General features: G+C 36.0%; 1 protein-coding gene across 2 annotated transcripts in view; it reads left to right on the top strand.

Moving 5' to 3' along the window:
* Rbp6 (RNA-binding protein 6) overlaps positions 1-22,697 on the top strand; it is a 786,239-nt gene that overhangs the window by 638,383 nt on the left and 125,159 nt on the right. For both annotated transcript variants that reach the window (XM_018509673.1, XM_018509680.1), the window contains exon 7: positions 11,329-11,377. In XM_018509673.1, coding sequence (XP_018365175.1) covers positions 11,329-11,377 — 49 coding nt within the window. The remainder of the gene's footprint in view (positions 1-11,328; positions 11,378-22,697) is intronic.

The following is a 22,697-nucleotide window of genomic DNA, read 5'->3' as shown; positions in this document are numbered from 1 at the left end:
GCGGCCGCCGCCGCCGCCGTCGACGGTCCCGGTCGTGCCTGGTACGTCGCGGGTCACGAACTGGTACCCACCTGGTTAGGAAATCAGGGAGGTGCCAGGAGGGATGATGGACGCGGAAGGGGATCAGCGTATCATGTTCCGTAAATGGACCTCCAATCATTCCCGATGAATAAACTATTTCCCTCTATCTCGTTGGGCATTTTTATTTATGCACAATCCGACAGAATATACGCGAGGTGTACGAGCATAAGCGCGTCGATTGATCTATTCGTACGCGAAACATTCACGCGGAAATTACTGCAAAACGATCCCAGCGACACACGATAGTCGGAGAATAGGGATGATGAGGGAGAGGGTGGGTTTGCAGTTGTGTTTTTACATCACCTACCAATAAACGCACATCCCTGTACCGATTGTAAACGATTTGTTTATACGTGTAGCAGCTTCCGGTCGGCCGCTATTTCGCCCAGCGATCGGAAACGCTCGCATTCTGTTTGCCCGTTCACAGTTCGGCTCCGATCAATCTCGATCGTTTGTAAACGCTTTGCGCGTTTACGATGTTTTTCATTACCGACGCGATCGTAGCTCACGATTTCATTAGCGTGACATAAATATCTGATCATTACTGATTATAGTGCGGAAAGTCGATCGGCGAAATACCGATGCCAGGACGGAATTTTGTACGAGAATATAACGGATTAGCCAGAGCTATTCATCGTCAGACATCGTCGAAGTAACATTTATCTTCCGATGTTTACAACGCTACCATGGACAGTTGCGCATTCGTATTGCACATTTCGACGCGTTTAAACGATATTCGAACCACAAAAATTCTAATGCGTGTTTGAGTACGCAATCGGGAAATTGACACCAAAAAACACTTCCGTTTTTACTTTTAATATAAAATGTTGTTTTTCGTCATATACATATCATATGCTTGAAAAGTTAGAAAAAATGTGGTCTTACTCACATCAACTAAAATACATTCTTACATCCTTACAAGGAATTTCAAAAATAATGAGCTTCTATATTAACTACATATAGATATGTGTATATACTAACAGAACTTTATTTTAAGATGTCTATGCTTTATTTGCTGATAGTGGCCGAAAGTTTAATCAAAATATTCCCTATTGTATTCTAATGTCATCTTTGAACCATTAAAAAATATTTTCATAAATAATTTTCATATTGGGTACCTGCTGATCCTCATTAGTCAATTTATTTCTTTTTGTTTGGAATCATCGTTAGATTTATTCAAGAGAAATTTATTTTAAAATTAGATTTTATCAGGAATGTAAATTCACTAGTTTGTGCATTGTTTTAATTTAATTTAGAGACTCAAAAATACATTTTTTATTTTTAATTTACTATTTAAATTTTATTTTAATATTTCTTATTTTATTCAAATTTTGCTTTGATATTAAACGATAGTTACCGGACTAGATGATTATATTGTACGTTAAATATGACAGTAGAGCTCACGCTATGTCGCTATAAGTATACGCAAAGATACATCTGATTTATAACCAATTCCATTGTATAGTGCGCACTCGGTGCACATTAAAGCCATCAATTGCACACAAATTGATGTAAAGATATGTGTTTAATATAAATATATTATTGTAACATCCTCAGTATTTTATTGTACTGTAAAATATGTACTTAATAATTCAAAGTATTCGCATTTCACTTTAACACTCCGATTAAGTCGGTGTATGATGGCTTTAATAGGCACCAGAGCGTCCAATTCACTATTATAATGAAATTCTTACATATATTACATTATCACACTTTGAAATATGAGAGCAGACATTTTATGTCGTTTCTTTCATTTTTTAGTGATTAGCTCTGAAGACAATATCAAATTTTTTTTAATACCAAGCATCCATTTCATCCTTTCGCAATAATTTCTTATTTTTAGAACTACCAGAGACTTCTTTTTATTAATTTATTTTACTATAAGAAGACTTTTCGCTTATAAATATTGCAAAAGGTATTGCAAGAGCTTTTATCAGAAAACTCGTAAATTGAATTATGAAATCTTTAAATAAATAAGATATCACGATATATCATCAATTAATAAATTTACTGAAATGCATATCTTCGTGGAAATCTTTTTTTCACTGAAGTCTAAATCCGTGTATTTGTCCTCAATATCGCAAAATATTTCGCTCATTTTCGTGTATTTGAACGTGGTTGAGGCATAAAACGACCCTCGGAACATTTCAGTGCTAATGTCTAGAAGGGTTGGAAGTTACAAATGATGCTCGGGCGGTTCGCATAAGAAAGAGGTTGGCAGGATGAAAGGCGAAGTTACCTCGTTCGGAGATTAGAGAGATCGTACCTTCTTCGGAAGGGACCATCGGCAGACAACCGACGCTTGTCCGAGTGGCACCGTAAACGCCGAGAATACGTTTTACGATCTTAGGGAGACGAGAGGTAATCGAAAACTCTTCGAGCAGGAACTTTTGTAGAGGCGATGCAATTTTAAACGCTCGTATAAACTTTTAGAATTATATTTAAGTAATTATGCAGGTCTTGATTATTCTCAGATAATAGTGACGCAGTCACGAAATGTCGGATATTTACAGAGATCTTTCATTTTCAAGTTACTCTTGTCGAAAATAACTATCGGTCAATGTATCAATTATTCAGTGCGAAAGATATACGTAAACCTCTGCAAAAAGCAGAAAAAAATTCCATAAAGCATTAAAGCTATAAATTAGGATTCCTGAGTATGATACTGACTATCGGATATAACACGACAATTAAAAGAGTTGTATCGAGAAAAAAATGTGGCCCATATTCGTACTTCACAATTAGCGTGCTAAATGGGATTGCATTCACATTTGACATTTAATGCTACATGTGGTCGTTTGCTTGCGAGTTTTATCTAGCGTTGAACATGTAGCAGTACGTGGCATGATCGTCTGTTATTCATAGATTGTACGTTGCTGTATATTCGTGTAGTATATTCATGTAAAAAAAGGGAATATCGAACGCGTAATTACTTATGGTCGCATCGAGTGGTTTGATCGCGCGAGAGCACAACGATGCCAAACATTTATCCGATAGGTTGATACTTGTTTGATGCTTCTGCGAGATTCCTGGCAATATTAATATGCCCGCAGCGTGTTATCGATATTTCTCGGATGATCGTGTGCACGACTCAACGGTTTTATCTGAAAATAGCAGGCAGATGTCTGTCGGTCTGAGAGCCATCATTATCCCCCGCGTTGGTACGTATATAAGAGAGGTACTATATCCATTCCAATCGTTGAATGAAGAGGACGGCTCCGTTCAGGAAGGACTAAAAAAGAGTTCTCCTCTTTTTTCATCAAAGTTATTCCAGCGGGAAACAACTCTTTCCAACTCTTGCGCAAAATACTGTACGTTCCTCCGAAATACAGTTCGGTTCAACATCGATCGAGTATCGAGCAGCAAATGACTTTGGCGGCAGCAGCCGACGAAGAGGCCAATTTGTTTGTTGGGAACGCTTTGCAGTTTTCCCGAAAAGTTTTCCCTCCTTCTCCCGAGTCCCGGGAACACCAATGAAGGCGGAGTCGACTTACGTGTTGTCGAATAACCAGATCGACCCTCTCGCCGAGTGTCCATTCGCGAGCTACTTAAGTTCCTCGCCCTATCTCGGGTCCTTCCCGAGTCATTATTCAACCCCAGGCCGAACAGCGAAATCGCATGAGTCACGGAGGAACACGACGGTGAAATTGAAGCGGTCGAAAACACCTTGATTAAGTTGGTGACATTGCAACAAAATAGCTATCTGCTCTCTCCGCCCAGGTATTAGGGTATTAACGCTGAATGAGTAACGTGATGAAATGTAATAGACTCCGCAATTTTAGAAACTTCCATATAATATTAAAGCGACATCATTAATCTTCTATTTTTTTCAACTATTAATGAGAGGAAAGATTTAGCATTTTATTTTATATAGAAATTTCATATAACATGATGTATATTATGTATGAATAGGAAAATATTATTTTTTCAAATAATCCGAACTACATTTTTCCACACATATTTCCGCAATGAGTGCGTTAATTTGAAATGTGCGTCGACAATGTCGCGAACCGCAATTTCGCTGCAAATGAGCCACGACCGTAGATTGTTTTACCGCATACACAGGTAATAGAATCCGACTTTGTAACTTTAGCGCAGGTCGCGGCGCGGCCTTTAATCAACTCGGAAAAAAAAAAAACTTTTCGATGGAGAGCGTTCTCGAAGCACGGTGCATTCGTTCTCGTTTATCTTCGAAAAGGAAGCTCGGGACAAGCGAGGAACGGAGGAGCGAAACAAAATAAAAAAGATACGGCGCACACAATACGAGCCGCACACGCAGGATGGGGGTTGTGGAAACTCGATGCTCCGCGTTCGAAAATGAATTTAAGCACATCGAAGCCCATGTTACTGAAGTATCCGGTTCTGTGAACTTTGGTGATAAGTTTCATGAAGTGCACTTGGGATGGCGTATGCGTGTGTATGCACGTATGCGCACTCGAAGCGTGTATCGCATTGCAACGCGGATCGCGAAGCTACGAAACAAGTTCGAATGGGAATCACCGTTTTGGTTCGTTGCGTTCGATTCGATGTCGCGATCGATTGAGATAACTTCCAGCTTTCAAGCGCAGATTCGCAGTTTAGTCGCATGTGGTGCATGAGTACAGAATACACGGACTGTGGAATTTTGTAACGTGATAAATTGACCGAAGTATACTCATCGAAATAGATCGTTCACTTTTCCTGATTTAAAGCACGAACTTCTTTATAAATCACATTCATCATGAATATCTCTTTCACATTTTCAAATGTCAAGAGATTTACGTATTGTCGGAGAGATTTTCAGACTAGATACGTGTACAAACTTTTAGATACACTGGGATTAAAGACACAATACTTTAATGTACGTATTATGACATTAGTACGCGCAACGAAATACGCTGTTTAATTTAAAAAAATATAAACAGACGATATATCTTCTTACGAATATTGAATTAATTAGCTTAAATTACTTAGAATACTTATTGTTAGACTGACAAGATGAATACTAAAATCATAAACTTCTCATAATCATTGTCTTAACTAGTCTTAACCTTTTCTGATGACTCTTTCCTTAATGCAAATATTTAAAGGATATTTTTTGCTCCGTATGTTCCTGGAGATTACATAAAATGTAAAGGCAAATCGGAAAATGTTGGTAGCAAAGCGAAATCCAATGAAACGCTGGACAAAATCAACAGATGAATTGCAAATATATAGAGACTGTAAAGTTTGCTAAGCGGTATTATTGGTAAGCGATTTCTTTTTTTCATTTTTAAAGCTTCTTACAATATTTTAGAAAACGATGATAGTTTAAAAATATTTTCCTGAAAAAGTGAGATGAAATTATTTATGTGTGTGCAAAAACGATACGTTAATTTGTCATCTCAAACATTTTAATAATTTATTCTATTTTATACTCACCTAACAAAATATTATTCACGTGGTGTTTATATCGTAAAAGAGTCAACTGCATTTCCTTCTCGACAATGCTTATTAATAATAATCATTAGCGTGGAAAAATGAGCATTTTCAGTTATTTTGGCTATCTCTTTATTGTACATAATTGCACGTCGGAAATTCGATCCAGGCGCATCCACGGCTGTTATTTTACAATGGAGCACCAATGAAGCGGATTATGACAGACAATAATAATTGATGCACGCGATAATTGATAAATGCATGCTTTTTTTACTATTCGATCGAAAATAAAATAATATTTTTCTAAAATGAATAAATTGAAAGACTTCGTCAGCAAGTTATCGACTACAGAGGCTCGAAGTGCGAGAAGCGATTCGCAAAAGTGTTCTATAATACTCTGGCCCAAATTTTTACCCCTTTTAAATTAGTTGGTTTGAAAAGAATGGAAATACACAAAAAGATTAAAGTAAGCGTCAGTACGATGAAGAGATGACGAGAAAAATGACGGCTTTGCCTCGGAGGAAAGGTCTCACGATATAAAGGGCGAGGGCAGTAAGACAGCAATCTACAGCTCGGTCCACCGAGAGCTGTAACACCAGTGGAATCGAACTTGTAATAAGGTACGTCTCGCCCACTCACCAGAACTCGATTGCTCTCCGGGGACGACGCCGCCGACTCTTGTCTTCCCTACCTTCCTTCTCCTCCTCCTCCTCCTCTTCCTCCTTCTCTTCCTCCACTTCCTCGTCCTTCTCCTCCTTCTCCTCTTTCTCTTCGATAACCTTTCGTACTACGTATTTTCCGGACTAGCGTAGTAAAGGGAAGAAGTTTAGGAAGTTACAAGGCCACTTCGCGTTACGTTTTCCCGTTATCGCCATTTCCTTAAGGTTACACCGGCGTGTCTTTGGAATTTCAATCTGCGTGCAAACCAAGATTCTCTGCCCTTCTTCCATTCTCGACAGAATTATTCTTTCTTTGGAAGAGGATACCGATTCCATTTGTCAAAAGTAGATTGGTACCCAGGAAAAGTACGTCCATTTTTTACGTCTTATCTGCGCGAGTTCCATGTTTCGAAAAGTTATTGCAGCCAAATAAACCAACTGCACCGATGAGAAATATTTGTAACTGCACAACTTTTCAGGTGAATTATTTGAGTAACAGTTTTCTCCCGATAAATCTTTTTTGTTTATTCCTCACGAAACAGAAGTGAGATATTAAATACATATGAGTATAAAGCATGGATGAAAGTTACGATTATTTTTGTTAAGTGTTCTATTGATTGAGATCAGTTTTTAACGTTATTTATAATATACGTAATTTTATAAAAACTAATTGAATTAAAAATGCCCAAACAATATTATTTTTCTTTCATGTCTTATTAAATATACATATTATGCTTTTATATATATATATATAATACTTTTTTACGAATTTTGTCTTATCCGTTGTGATTTAAGGAGTCTATAACTCATTCAGTTATTATTTTATTATTATTAAACACATTATGCCTTAATGAATATGTATATTAAATGTATTAAATATTTGTTCTTGTTTTAGTACATATTTACTATATTTATAAAGAAAACATCAAGATAATCTCAATTTATTAAAGAAAATGTAATATAGAAATCATTAGAGAGAGAAAAAAGAAAATTTATCATGCAGAAAATCAGATCGCGCGTAAACGACAGTAAAATAACAAACGTTTTATATAATATTCGCTTATCTCTCGTACTCGACGTTACTGGTACTGCATCGTACGATAATTATATTAATTTATATAGAATCAATATTAAACACATCCGGGAAATGTATTTTTAATGAAGTAAATACGTGGATGCATAATGTGCCGCGTGCTGAATATTACATATCGCAGGAAATAGATACTCGTAATGCAACGATACACGTGAAACCCGCAAAACTGCATTGCGACCCGCGATAATTATTCGAGATAATGAGGGAAATTCATGATTGCCAGTTTGCGAAGATCTCCGTGTTAAAAAAAAAAGGGAGAGTCATTAGTGAATACGTTCGGACGAAGTAATTATAGTTTGTTTTGGAAGAAGAATGATTTCATCCATTGTAGCTTAAAAATCAAGACAACAACACGTTGTTGAACGTGTGAGCATATATATAAAAAAGCTTTACAGATTAAAAAACCACTAAAAAAGGCTGGCAAATGCAAAGATTCAAAGACGCTTCCGTTTGAGTGAAATGCTAACGAAGCCGATAGAGAAGGAAACCTCACGTATTTTTCTCACGTAGTGATCGGAATGGAGAAATCTCGTTCTTGATCGAAGCCATTGTCGCTGACTGCGATGCGAGAATTCGCAACATCGAATGAAAAACTCAAACTGATTCGACCGTCGAGAATACATCAATATAACAGCCACAACAAAGACTGCAGCATTAAGGAATAAAATGGAAAGGACATCCACACTGTGCAAAAGAAAAGGGTGGAAAGGTGTAGATAACGACGGATGGCTCCTCCGCTGGCGGTCTTATCTTACGCCATGATGCCTCTTGCGTTTTCATTAAAAGACCGCCCGTTCCCTTGTTCTTGTTCCCGCTGCCGTCAACCCCCTCGTAAAAGGCATGCCACCCCTCGAAAAATAAAAGTCGCAACAAATGTCAGCTAAGACACTCGATTCCCTTGGCATTTTTCCGCGACTTTCTTGCCACAGACAGCGGCGCGATCGTCGCGCGAATTTCATTAAAATTTTATTACACAGCAAGACGAGAGGACGGAACGGAAACGTGACAAGCGTTATTACTACGTGCTTAACATTTATTAATTATTATCTAATCAGTAAACTAAATCAACCAACTAAAATGTAATCAAAATTATATCAATGTTTTTATTAGTATTTATAGATGTCAATCAAAATGTAAGTTTGGAATTATTTTAAATCAATCGCTTCCGTTCGCGCAACTTAATCTTATTATTCTTCTCATTTAATTTATCTTGAATCATTCCATATTAAACATTTTTAATAATTATATCATAATATTATATTAATAATTATATTACATAAATTTATACATACGTAATAAATTGTAAATTCCGACATCGTTTTTCATACAGTATCCCATTTTATTCTGGAAAGGAAAGGTTCTTACTTAAATTTAATTATAATTAGAGTATCTTAAAAAATGTAAATGATTAAAACACAAACATAAAACGTATATATCTAGAAAATACATTTATTGAGTACACACGAAAGTTCATATTTTTTTTACTCAAACATCGCGTCAGAAGAATATCGCTTGCTGTTCTAATGCTGTAGACTATCGATAGTTGTTGCCGCATGAGAGAGTGAGAAGGAGCCAACTCAAGGAACAACGAAGGGGGTAAGAGTAATCCCTATTGTTTCTCCTGTCCCATAAATCCTACTAGCGCGCTTCCTACGCCTCTCTAGAGCTCCGCTCGCGCTTTAACCATATACAGAGCCATCCGCCCTTCGCCACTTTCTACCAACTTCTCGTCTCAGCAACATGCTCCGTAAATCTCTGACCAGCTGTGCTTTACGATACGTGGTTCTCGTAAAGATACAAGAGATCTTATTCGTCATTTGACTGATGTTATTGGAATTATTTAAAAATCAATCTTATTGACGATATCCTTTGATGAGCAAATATTGTCGTTTCGAACACAGTAATATCGACTAATAACATGTATTATTTAGTATTAGTAGTTCCAAAGAAAGATGTAATCTTATTTAATTGATTAGTAAATATTGTACCTTTAAATCTTCGTTAATTCTTGCTTTTAATATTTTTTTTTTTAGTTAAGAAATCGATAGTTTTTTATTCTAGGCTATTAGTTGTAGTACTGATCATAATTTATGATAATATTATGTGCGATTAATTCATATAATCATTATATAATACTACAGCTGCATCATATTAACTTTACATACAGTTAATAATATACGTAATTTGATTTATACATAGTGTAATCATGTTACATGAATTAATAATATCGTTATAAGTTTGTTAGATGATCACAATTATTTTTAAGAAATTTCATTTTGAAATGTTTATACAATTTGTGAAGAAAGATAGTTAATGATTTTACCACAGAAGAAACCATTAATCCTAGACATTAATCAGTCAATTCTAAACAGAGTCGTAAGACTCCTAACATGTTCTCGTAAAACTTGTAAGAACTTATGACTATTATTTTTAATTTTATGCGTACGACGTACCATTATTCGTAAATATATATATGATTTCTTATAAATTTTATGGCTAGTAAGAAGCTGTCTGTAAAAATAAAGGTATAAGCACTTAAAAAATTCTTACAAGCTTACAGAAATATGTTATGAGCATTACGATTTTGCTTAGAATTTAGCCATTAGATTTTCTATTTACAGATATATGTCGTTAGATATTTACCATTAATATGAAATGATTTGTCAAAAATATTCGATATACATACAATGTTCTCTTCCATTCGGCACACTGAGATGAAGTTTCTTGGAAATATCTTTTATATATGTATTGCAAGACATTTCCATAACGGCGTTTACGATTTCTGAGGCTTTGACAGGGGTGCTTTGCACCTCTAACACGCCAAGGGGTTTACTACGAGGTCTTATATCAAATATAGGTTACTTCGATCGTCAGTAAGCCGCTTAATTTATGACAGCGGCTTTAGTAAATAAGATACTTTACTAAAGCTGCACGTTTATCATACTCCTTATCCGACAATATAATTCTGATTTGATCTCATCGTGAGAAAATACCACCATAAAGAAAAAACTATAAACTTGAAAGACTTAATCAATATAAACAAAATTAAGAAAAGTATATAAATTTATGAATGCTAATAAACAGCATGTAAAATCAATATAGAAGTTCAAACTAATTATCTAATCTCTAATTCACTTAATTTTATTGAATTAAATTAAATTAAACTGAACTATTTAATTTAATTACATTAAATTGTAAATTATTTATTAGATTAAACTGTATATTGTTTAAACAATAAGAATCTTATTATACCGTACATGTGAGAACACAACTAATAAGAAATAGGAACGGCCATTATATATATATATATTAGATGGTAAACTTAATTCTTGCCGTTCCCTGGAGGGTATCGGCTCCAACGCCGACGAGTTTCTACGGTAAACTGTGACATCGCATGTCTTATGTAGTTTGGACATTACTGAAAGTGATTCAGTCTTCACAAGTTAGATTTCTCGACACCAAAAAGATTTTGTAATCGATTGAAAATGAATTGCGATAAGATGTTTTTCCGACGTGTGCTTCTTCACTATTTCGACTTCAAGAAAACCGCAGCTAAAACGCATCGTTTGTTATTCGAAGTGTTTGGTGATGAAACTCCATCGGAAAGAACATGTACAGTTTGGTTTGAACACTTTTGAAACGGTGATTTTGATCTGAGAGATAAAGAACATCGCGGACAGCCGAAAAAATTTGAAAATGTCGAGCTGCAAGAATTGCTTGATGAGGATCAGCTCAAACGCTTTTAGAGTTGTCGAAAGTATTAAATGTTACTCCAATGGTCATCTCAAAACGCTTGCATGTTATGGGAAAAAATTTGGAGACGAAAAACGGCAGAAATTAAGTTTATCGCCTAATTCCATATTTGTAGTCATTTTGAATTGCGCGCCGATATTTTATATCGGACTTAAAAACGTAGTTAAACTACTGATGAAATAATATTACAATTAAATTTTGATGCTTAAGAAGCATCTACTAAAGAACTCTTAATATGTTGGAAATCTGTAAATAAATTTATTTGTTTTTAAATTTTTTTAAATGTATATTGTTTATTTTATTAAAGCTTTATTTCTCTCTAATCAAATGTTTTTTGCATTTCAGATCGAAGATGCTATGCTGATGTTCGACAAGCAAACTAACAGGCATAGAGGTAAGTACACTTTTCCTTTCGTTTCTTTCTTTAATATGCCACATTATTACGAAAAAACCATTGCAATTTCATTGCGTGCAAATGTGTCAGAAATACGTCTGAAATCTATCCTATTTAACGAGTCAATAATGTCGCCATTCCGCCGGCGCGGAGGTAATTAACGAGCCCGAGTTGAAGCTATAATTAGTAATCACGGTAAATCGCAAGCCGCGGTAAATACGGGGGAAGATAAATAACATAAATTTCCGGATATGTGCTGCCTACACAAATCGTGACGGCATTTTGCGAATTCATGGCATGCGGATCGATAGTCGCATAGAAGAACTTATTGCGAAGCATGAAGGAACGCGTGATTAGGAACAAAATAAAAAAGAGCATGTTAAAAAAGTAATCCTTTTGCGTTTGAAACCTCAAGAGATTAAACGTTGAGCTAAAAATTTCTTACATTTATGAAATGATTAATGGTCGTAAATTTTGTTTTCCATTGCGATCTTGCAATTAATTTTTAAAACTATATATCTATTAACTCCATATTTTTATATAAAAAACAAAAGATCTGTTTAAAATTTGATGTAAGAAATTTGACACACAATGCTAATGAAATGCTTATGTATAAGTTATTACATATATACTCGTATGTGCCAATAATAAATGGAAAACAAAAATCACTCTCAGAAAAATTAATTTTTAATCAATCGTCAGATAAGTTTAATAATGTATTAATCGGCTAATGCCGATTTAATTAACTAAAACCATCTTTGTGATAATGAATATCATAGAGTTATAATTGCAATAACAATTCATTTTATCAGTCAATTTATTCTTTAATCTTCGATCTTTAAATTTTTTATTTTTTTCCATCTCTTTATTTACGCTCTTTTTTTGCATGAGAGAGTGATAAGGAGCCAACTTATGGAACAACGAAGGTCCCATAAATCCAACTATAGCGCACTCCTCACATTCTTACCAAAACTTAATGTAGAAGTGGAAGGTCATCAAGATTAAAAGCCTTCGATTTCAAATAAAATAGACGCGTCTAAGAAATTTTTACGCGGCACTTTGCTAACGCGGTAGGGGTGAGGAGATGGAAATGTTATTGAGTTCGCGCGAGGAGCGCATGCCCGCAATTGAAAATCGACTGAGCAGGGAAGAAGGGTGGAGATCGAGAGGTCGCGATGAATGAAATATCGTGGCAACTGCGATAATATATAGGGCAGCTCGACTCTCAGCCGTTCTCCGCTGTCGAGAGCATAGCGGTCTTTGCGATCGGCACAAGTCTGGATCCATTCACGTCGTCGCTCCAATGGGATCGATAATCGTCAGCGACCGTGGCATCCCACCTTGCAGATAATCGGGATGAAGGGGGGGGGGGGAGTCTTTCTCTCTCTATCTTTTTTTATCGATACCTACCACCTTCATAGCTGTCGTTTCTAGAGCGGAGGCGAGCGTCTGGTCGGGCTCCGATGATAGATTCTAATATCGCTTATGAAAAATAGGGGCAAATGGGATATGAGAGCTGGCGCCCTTTAGTACGGAGGTTCTTCCCGACCGAGTTGCTGAAGAGAACCGAAGGGTGGGGAGAGGGGGGGGGGGACACTGAAAGTGCGTCGCGCATCGCGCGAACGGCGAGAAAGTAGGGTAGCTGAAATAGCGACGCGCGAATCGACGCTGGTGGATGAAGAGCGAAGGAAGAAGGGTGAATGGAAGTGGAAGTGAGATAGGGGGGCTCTTTCAAAGCTGCACGTAATCTCTCTCGTGATGACATCCAATACCGTCCCCGTACGACGAGAGTCTGCGAACCTCAAACCTCGAACTGCTGCTGCTGCTGCTGCTACTGCTGCTCGTCGGTAGATTTCGCGATATGGTACTTCCCGCACTCGGTCCCTGACCTCTAAGGGGATCATTCTCAGATTCTTCGGTAGACATACCGTGAAAAATTTCAAACGAAATACGCGCGACGAGGATATTTATCCTCGCACTTGATATTTTCGATCGGCCAGTCTCGCATTCGTGAGTGAGAACTATATATACATATATCTTCATGGTTAATAAAACATGTTCTAAAGATGCTTTACTTAATACTTTGACAAGGTCTCCTTTCAAATCGCAATTTATCAACAACGTACTTATGTAACCTAACAATTTGAATGATTATACAAAACTACAATTGTGCACTGTATTTTATAACGAATAAGTTCTTAAACTAAAGATTAATAAATGTTAACGTATGTAAATTCGTCAACGTTCAGTATTGATCATAGACTAGCTCTTTAAGGATATATCACGCATATTTTTTAATCAAATGAAAAATTATGAAAAAAATAGATTTTTCTACATTGCATTCATGGGTAAAAGGTAGGGGAGACCAATTGTTATACGGGGATTGATTGTCAAAAAGCTAATAACTCAATTAGTATACATAGTAGAGCATTCGTCTTCTTTTTGCTGCAGATTACTGGTATGGTATTAAATTGTTGTGTAAAATAGTTTGCGCCAAAAACGTCATGCATATTACGTACAACTTTTAAGAAAATGAAGCTGTTAAGTAAATTTTTCTCATCTCTTTTTTTGTTATTAATTAGTTTTTAGCATTATCATTGTAATAAATTTTGTGAATAGAATTTCTTACTAAAAACAACTATAAATGAGATAAATTGACCAAAATATGCGGCTATTAAGTGACAGTCAATTTGAATCTCTTTAGATCGACATGTTTTAAAGAATATATATTTACGAATATAATATTTTATTTAGATATATGTATTTTTTTCATTTTTTGTATATATAAGCTATATAATACAAAATAAGTTACATGTTTTATGATTAAAATATTATTTTACTTGTATCAATATTATAATTACTATTATTTAGAAATGACACCAAAATAAAAACTGCATTTTCTATATATTTTATTCAAATAAAAAATATGTTGTTAACTTTGAAACTCCGAGCATAAGGAGCTAATTGTCACATTTTCGCAGCTTTATTTAAATCTAAATAACTTATTTGTACAAAGATGTATCAAATTCAAGAGTGATATTTTTTTTTATACTTAGGAGGATGTAGATATATTATAACGTATAAAATGTTTCAAAATCTTACATTTACATCTTTCTAAAAGTCATTATTCAAAAACTGTGATAACGGATCTCCGGCTCTCCTAATAAATACAAATAGTTTAGCGGCAATTTAGAACCTGAATAAAAAATTATTTCAATATAAAAACATTACATTTAATAAGACATGTTTTGAAAAAATTGCAAAGATAAAATGAGAAAGTTTTCATTTAAACTATAAAATTATATTGATAAATATATAAATACTGTTCTTAAACTGTTTCATATCTATATATAGGGTGATGATGCATCGGAAACGAAACAGACTGAATAACTCCTACAAAAATGGTTTCTTGAAGAAACCAAAACCAGGTCAACTTGTTGGAAGAAGCACATCTTTTGACACATAATTCTTATTTTCGACTTTGACTCCCTAAGTGGGGACGCTAATCCCTAAAAAATTTCAAATCGGAAGAGGGGTTAAATGATACATCATTAGAAAGATCTTTTAATTCCCTATATTCCTATGTTTGATTTTTTAAACTCAATCAATTCATTTAAAAGATACAGAATATTAAATCTAAAACAAACAAATCTTCGTAGCTTCCAACTTTTTTCTTTATTGTCTATCGAGTCAGTCCATTAATAAGTTGCAAGGGATGTCTAAATACGTACCATCATATAATTTAACGTAATAATTGTTCAAAATGTTGACTCTCAATTTCTATACAATAATAGAGATTCTGACTTTTAGTAGCAAGGTATGTTTAAAAACATCCAAAGTGTTGTGAATTCCAATCGTTATTTCTACTGTGCACTAATGTTTTGATTTTATTCTTAATATTATGAATCTACGAGGCTTTCTTCAATGTAATCTTCAAGTAAGACCATACAGTATCTACCTAGTGTGTATGACAAATGAATTTCGGTATGGTTTACTCGATTGCAGAAAGGGTTGAAATGATTGTACTTTTTTTGGAAATAATGGATGTGCTAACAAAACAGCTGAACTATTCAATCAAAAACATGCAAATAGGCATATCGACCGCAAGTATGTTTTGGAGTTAGTGGCAAAATTTAAAAAGACTAGATTTAAATCAACCGAAAGTGGCAGTTCTGGGCTATGTTGCTGTCGATCTTATATTGAGTACGAGGCAATTGGCTGCTGTATCTGGTGTTAATCAAACTAGTATTCAACGAATTTTGAAACACCACAAGTTCCATCCATATAAAATTAAGTTGCTACAGAAACCTAATGAGGACAATTTTGACCATCGTTTGCAATTTTGTGAAGTCATAAGTGAACGGGTGACGAATAATCCAAATTTCCTTTTTAATATCTGTTTTTCTCACGAATGTTCTTTTTTCTTAAATAGTACAATGAATCGCCATAATTGTCGTTATTGCGTAGATTCTAATCTGAAGATATTTCATGTAATTCATACAAGTCCAATATTCACAAAAATTAAATGTTTGGGCTGGCATTTTTGGCAATCGTCTCATTGGACCCTTTTTTCTATCTCATAATTTGAATGGGAATATGTATTTGGAATTGCTAGAAGACATCATTGATCGAATGATAACTGATATTATCGAGAATGATGAACATTATGTCGAAGATCAATTGATATTCTAACAGGACAGAGCTCCTTTACACTATGCACGGTTTGTTCGTGAATATTTGGATAAAACTTTTCGGGGTTGTTGGATTAGAAGGAGAGGCACTATTGAATGGCTTTCTCGGATTTGTCGCTATTGGATTCTTTTTGTGGGGTCACTTAAAAAGTCAAATTTATGCAATACAACCAATTTCTTTAGGAGATCAACGTATTGTAGACGAATGCCGTCAAATCAATCAGCCCACAAATGCTCCAGAATATACGACAACATTTCGAGCAGAATCTTTTAATTATCGTATGGAAATCGGTGATCAACATTTCGAACAATTACTACACTAAATTACACGATGGTACATATTTAGACATCCCTTGCAACTTATTAATGGACTGATTCGATAGACAATAAAGAAAATGGTTTGAAGATATAAAGATTTGTTTGTTTAATATTTAACATTCCGTATCTTCTAAACGAATCGAGTTTAAAAAATCAAACATAGGAATGTAGGAAATTGAAAGATCTTTCTAACGATGTATCATTTGACCCCCTTTCCCATTTAAAATTTTTTAAAGATTGGCAACCCCTCGCTTAGGGGATCGAAGTTGAGGGTAGGAATTATACGTCAAAAGAAGTCTATTTTGTTTTCGATGGGCGACCCTGTATAATACAATATATATATAACATTTATTTTTATACAGAGGTATAAATTTCCAATCATTTTGCACAAACAATACCTGATACATCTTTAGTAGATATTATAGGGTATATAGACATAATATAAGTATATGAATATAATTTTATAATATTTGAATTTTTTTTCTTTCAAGACCTAATTTTAAAAACTTATTGACGAGCTTATATTTGAACAGTTTTATTAATCTAGTTACATAATGCATTTTTAGCAATACCAATAATCACCTTCTGCGAGACTTATCTAGTTTTAAAATCGTTCCTCAGTGATTGTAATACTTTCTTCAAGTACATTCGATTTCGATCTGCGTCCGATCGACGCGGTGCGTCTTTTCGAACGTCGCCATCGAATTACAAGGAGATCCTCAGACAATCTTCCGGGAGGTCTCTTTACGCTCAAATCCCCGAAGAGGCAGTCGGCTAGCAGCCGTCTTACTCCTCTACCGCCCATCCCCTTACTACGTTGTGGAGGGAGAAAAGAGAACTCCGCCGAGGACAGCCCGGCAAGCGTTTCCGGACAATTTCGAGTCCCGATGGCTCCCGCAGCGAGCTATGATTTCCACGTGGATGAGCAGGCTGCGATTGCAGCAAAGCGAGCTTTCTCCCTCCTCCCCCCCCCTCTCTCTCTCTCTCTCTTATCGCGACGGGGAAAGGCGCGTCTATAGCTTGAAGCGCGATTATCCAAGCTTCGCTGGCCAAAGGATTTTCCCTCCGCGGGACTCTCCCTCCCTCTCCTCCTACCGCACGAAATCTACGAGAAGTGGTAAGGAGGAACGAGCGTATGTGTTCGTGCACGTGGCCTACACGTGTGAACTTGTACGTACATCTTCCCCACATGACGGTGAACATACGCCGATTCACACGGGAGGCTCATAAGTTGCGACCATATTGCCTGGCAAGAGTGTGTTCATAGTGATGTGGTGATATTCTGTGTGAATATATGTGTACGTATGTGTGTGTATACTGACCTGTATGTTCTTACTTGTTCGACGACAAGTCGGTCCTTCCGTTAGCTAGCGACCGTCCTCCAAAAGGAGGTCTCGCTTAGCCATGTATGAACACACGTCAAAGGGACGCTTTACTGTCGATCGTTTATTGGATCGTGTGCTCGCGTGCGCTTTGACGGTGGATTACCCACGTTTGGCCTGTCGTCGTTTAAACGTCTCCGCCGGACGTCGCTTATGGAAATCGGAATGTCTTCCATGAACCAAAGCAAAGAAGCAAAGGGAAGATTCCTGAAATATGTTGAGAAAAACTCGCCGTTTCGTGAATCGAGGAACGGTTGAATGATCGCACGATTCCCGTCGTCTATCTGTCTTTTAACTCCTAACTAGACACCCCCTCCCCCCTTCTTCGACTTTACTTTGCGAAAGAAAACAAACTATTCTATTAAAACTGTCCGGAAAACCTAACGCACTTTACTAAGTAAGTAAAATGATCCTAATATGACAATTCTCCAAATGCGCTTTTAAAATTATATACTATGTGTGATGAGATTTTTATCAATTTTCCAGAAAAACAAATTTAACTTCTTAAAAAATTAAATTCTCCTAATTTACTTTTGCTAAATCTACTTTTTTGACATTAATGAACATTAAAGTAATAACATTTCTTAACAATTCTCTCCTTGATAGTTCTCTCCGTCTCTCGTAATCACTGACCGCTCGTACGTTCAACGAGGCATTCTTAGTTTCGTGTCGAAAATTAGCATAAGAATCGTAGCTAACCCTGATTACATGCCAGCGTGATCTTCAGTAAAGGTAGAAGAGAGAGCCGGAGAGGGTGAGAGAGATAAACAGCGAACGAGTCTCGCGTCATCGTAGTCCGAAGTTGGCCAAGTCCGCAATCTGCCGTTTCTGACGGCGTGCTCGAATAGATGCAATTACCCTAGCCGCGTTTCCTCTCCAGCGAGCGAGGAGAATTTCCGGGTGAAGTCTCAAGAGCGGCAAGTTCGCCAGTCAGCTAGCTAGGTCGGATGTGTGTTATGCCAGTTTGATGTAATCCGGCATCAGACGGTCCGGAACTCAAATCTGCTCTCTCTCCCTCCCTCTCTCTTTCTCTCCCCCCCCCTCCCCCCTCTCCCTATTTCTCTTTCTCTCATATCCTTCCGCACATTTCTCGAGAGGACGAAGTGACTTACGTGGCACGCGCGACGAATCTGACCAACTTCGATGCGTATGAATCCGTTTCGACTAAGCTTCGAATAGTTTCTGCACCTCCGTGGAAAGTTCCAGAGCGGTCCGAGATAGTTTCCCTCCGTCGTTTCTAGCACTCCATTCTCGGTGGAGGTGAAGGGACTATGTATGAGAATACGCAAGATCATACTGCGCCATTCACGAGTCGAGTCTACAGGAGCGAACGCTCGTGCGGAAAGGTTGGATTGATCTCAACAAGAAGTTCTGTCGCTTCCTGATTACAGATCGGAATGTGTGTAATAACGCGCATGCTTAACCTTCATGTGCTGAATTGCGCTTTGGAGCTACCGCGATATTTGTTGCGAAGGAAATTAACAAGGAAATTAAATTTTGTATTATGCACATGTAATGTATTTAATTATATTTCATATATTTTCTATTGTAAGTAAATTATTATTAATAGTAGCATATCTGAAGACGACTACAGATACTAACGAATATATTACATTTTTAATTTTTGCTTAATGCAAACGGTATCAAATCTTTCTGGATTTGATATCAGCAATTCTATTTACTATAATTGTCCACTAACATTAAATTAGTAAGACCTGGTTTTTTTAACTTGTAGTTTAGATCATTTATAATTTACATTATTTAAAATGTAAAAATTGTGTTTTTCCAACAATGATGAATCACTAAACTGGTTTTGCAATAATAATTTTAAAAGTTACTACAAAACCATCAGTTTAGTGATTAATCATAATTAGAAAATTTTTATATTATTATCAAGTTAATTCTAATCACAAGTTAATCAGAAAATGAAAAACTGGGCTTAAGAGAAATAAATAATTTTTGACAGTTATTTACGCGTTACGCAGTTGAAATATTCTAGTAATGTACATTAATTTTAACATTAACAGTTCTCTATAAAATCTTTAGAATCCTAAACGTCACTTTGAAGAGTAAAATTTCACTCTTAAAGATGAAAATTGAGTAACTCTTTTTCCAGACTAGCTCAATGTTCACTCTTTAGAGTGAGATTCCACTCGAAAGAATGTAGAACGTTGTTATAATTTGTTACATGTTGATTTGATTAATATCGTACATTATGTATAAAATTAATATATATAAGTTTTTATCTTTATATATAATTCCTGTTTAATTATTGAGATATATTTGAAGTTAACGCTCAAACAGATACCGTGGTTTTTTTTTTGAAAAATACCGCAACGAGAATTTCTTTCCTCTCGAGCGGATTTCAGTCGAGCGAACAAACTCCAACGATGGCGTCTTTTGGGAACGGCTAGCAATGGCGTCGGGTATCTTCGCTTGCCGACGGAATATCGAAGTAAGGTTTCGCGCGTTGCTACGAGTTTCGAAAAGTTCTTAGTAGAGAACTCGTCCGGCCGCGGCCTGGAAACTTCTGAACGATGGATGGTTCCAGGTCGAGGAAGTTACGTAAAGGATCACAAACGCGCAGCAGAACGTCGAGTACGTCTGAATGTGCCATCGGTCTTGGCCGAGTTGGTCTTATCAGGGCTCTCTCATCCTGGGATTACCGGAAACGGTCGATTTGTCACGAATTCAGCGATCTTTCTCGCCATCGACTGCTAGATCTGATCAGCGAATATAAGGTGTATCGCGTGTCTGACCTGCCACGTTCTATTTCTACTGCTATCACTTGATGTAATACTACTCTTTCATCATTAACTTACAATTGCGCAGCTTACTATTACATATAATAAATTTATTTTCTTCCTCGCAATTATTCTACAATATTTAGTAATTCATAATTGTTATCAGTATATTCAATTTTTAGAGAATATTATAATCGTTTATTTATTTATTTAAATTTAAATTATTATTAACAATTTTCTCATTTTATTGCTATCGTTATAGTATTCATTATTTGTATACATATAATATATAATAAAAAAAAACTTTTAATATTAATATATTAAATTCTTCTATTTAGTTTTTCTACATCTCTCTTATACGTAATATCATCTTCATGACAGTCAATCACCATCGATTGTTTAATCGGTCGCATACTACACGGATACGCTTGATAGCTCTGGCGACTACAACATCGTCACACGTAGTGGAAGGGTTAGAGAACACGGTTGCTGATCTTTATCGAGGAGATGGCGAGCGATTTTCCGGTACGCTTCCGCCGCGGCGCGTAAAGTTCCCCGGGCAAATCTCGGTATAAAAGGAAACCGGAACCTGGAGGATAGGGAAAGACGTTCTATCCATTCCATTATAGGAATCTCGGGACGCGGCAAGCATCGACACGCTCCAATTGTCACCTGCATTACGGCGGCGCTACACTCCAAGTGGAGAATTCTCGTCGGCAGCGCGGCGGCGGCGGCGTCGGTGGCGGAGACTCTAAAATATTGAAACGCGTACGTCGTTCTCGGTACTTTGCTTCCGCCCCCAATCGTGCTTCATCTTCGACCCTGCTCTTTCGCCACGCGCTCGTCTTCCCTTCGTCCCTCATTCAGACTTCGTCGACTTAAACAACTGCACCTTGGCCGAGCTAGCAGACGTGAAGAAATTTCCGTCGATTTCGATATCTTCAACGTTTTTATTCTTGAATGCATTCTCGAACTTTTCTGTACGTTTGTGAATAGAATTTTACGCAAGTCTCATGTAAAGCGATACTTGTAATATATTTCAAACGATGATGTAAATAAAAAATATATTTGGTATATTAAAAGAAAGAAAAAATATTTCAATTTTTAATTTATTCACTTCGCTTTTTGTTGAAAAAAAGTATTTTCTTAAATATATATTTTAATCATTTTTTACGTATTAGTATTTCAATTAAAATGAAATTTTAACTTATGACAAGAAATACATAATTTAGTTAACAATACCAAAATAAAATTGCAAAGTAAAATAGGAAAGAAACTTTCTTTTATATGTATATTAAACAATTTGTTGTAGAAAAATTATAATAGATGTTTAATATTGCTAAAACAAATGGATATTTCCTTTTTCAACACATTGAAGTTCTGAAATAGACTTATCGATCGTTTTCATCAGTTTCTACGATCATTGCAAAAACATACTCAACATTTTCAGAAATTATTTGAAATATCCCATTGCAAATTTCTTTAATACTTTAATCCTTACTTTTCTATCAAAATCTCGTATTAAGCAGAATTAACGTTACACTCGATTGGAGATACCGATACGGAGCTCAGCGGTTTTCGTTTCTTCATTTCTTCTCTTATACTTTTCCCCATACAGCGTACAGGTCGATTTCCAACACGATGCACAATGTTCTCGTATAAGCGTACATACTTATTATCGAATCTGCTTCGTTTCATGGATAATCCCAGATTCCATGGACGAGAAAGAGCTTTCCGCCTCGCGTTCGTTTGTTGCCGTTCAGCTGGCATTTTTCTTCTGCTTTCTCTGATACGATACGTGCAGTTCTCGTCCACGATTGAATTGGGCCTTGCGATTTTGTGAATCCTTGAATCGAGAACCGATCATCGTTGTCACGCATTCACAGACACTGAGAAAAGAAATTCACAGTAAAATTGCAAGAACGGAAAAAGAGATAAAGCGTTTATAGAAACACCGTAAAAAACCTTTTTTTTCGACAACTTTTTAATTTTTAACGTTGAACTCCGCTTGATAACCAAATCTTTAATTAGGATTCTGTTAAAATAAAGTTTATTAAAAAATAAATAAGATTTTGTTGTCTGTCTATACCTCTGAAGTTTAATTCAAGGATTTCAAATTCTCCGCCTCGACATTTGTCAAAGAACAACTTTACGAAGTTTGAGATAATTCCAACGAAAGATCTTG

Source organism: Trachymyrmex cornetzi, unplaced genomic scaffold, assembly GCF_001594075.2.
Source record: "Trachymyrmex cornetzi isolate Tcor2-1 unplaced genomic scaffold, Tcor1.1 scaffold11, whole genome shotgun sequence".
Taxonomy (NCBI): domain Eukaryota; kingdom Metazoa; phylum Arthropoda; class Insecta; order Hymenoptera; family Formicidae; genus Trachymyrmex; species Trachymyrmex cornetzi.
Note: the sequence above shows the minus strand (reverse complement) of the source record. Positions and strands in the feature narration are given on the sequence as shown.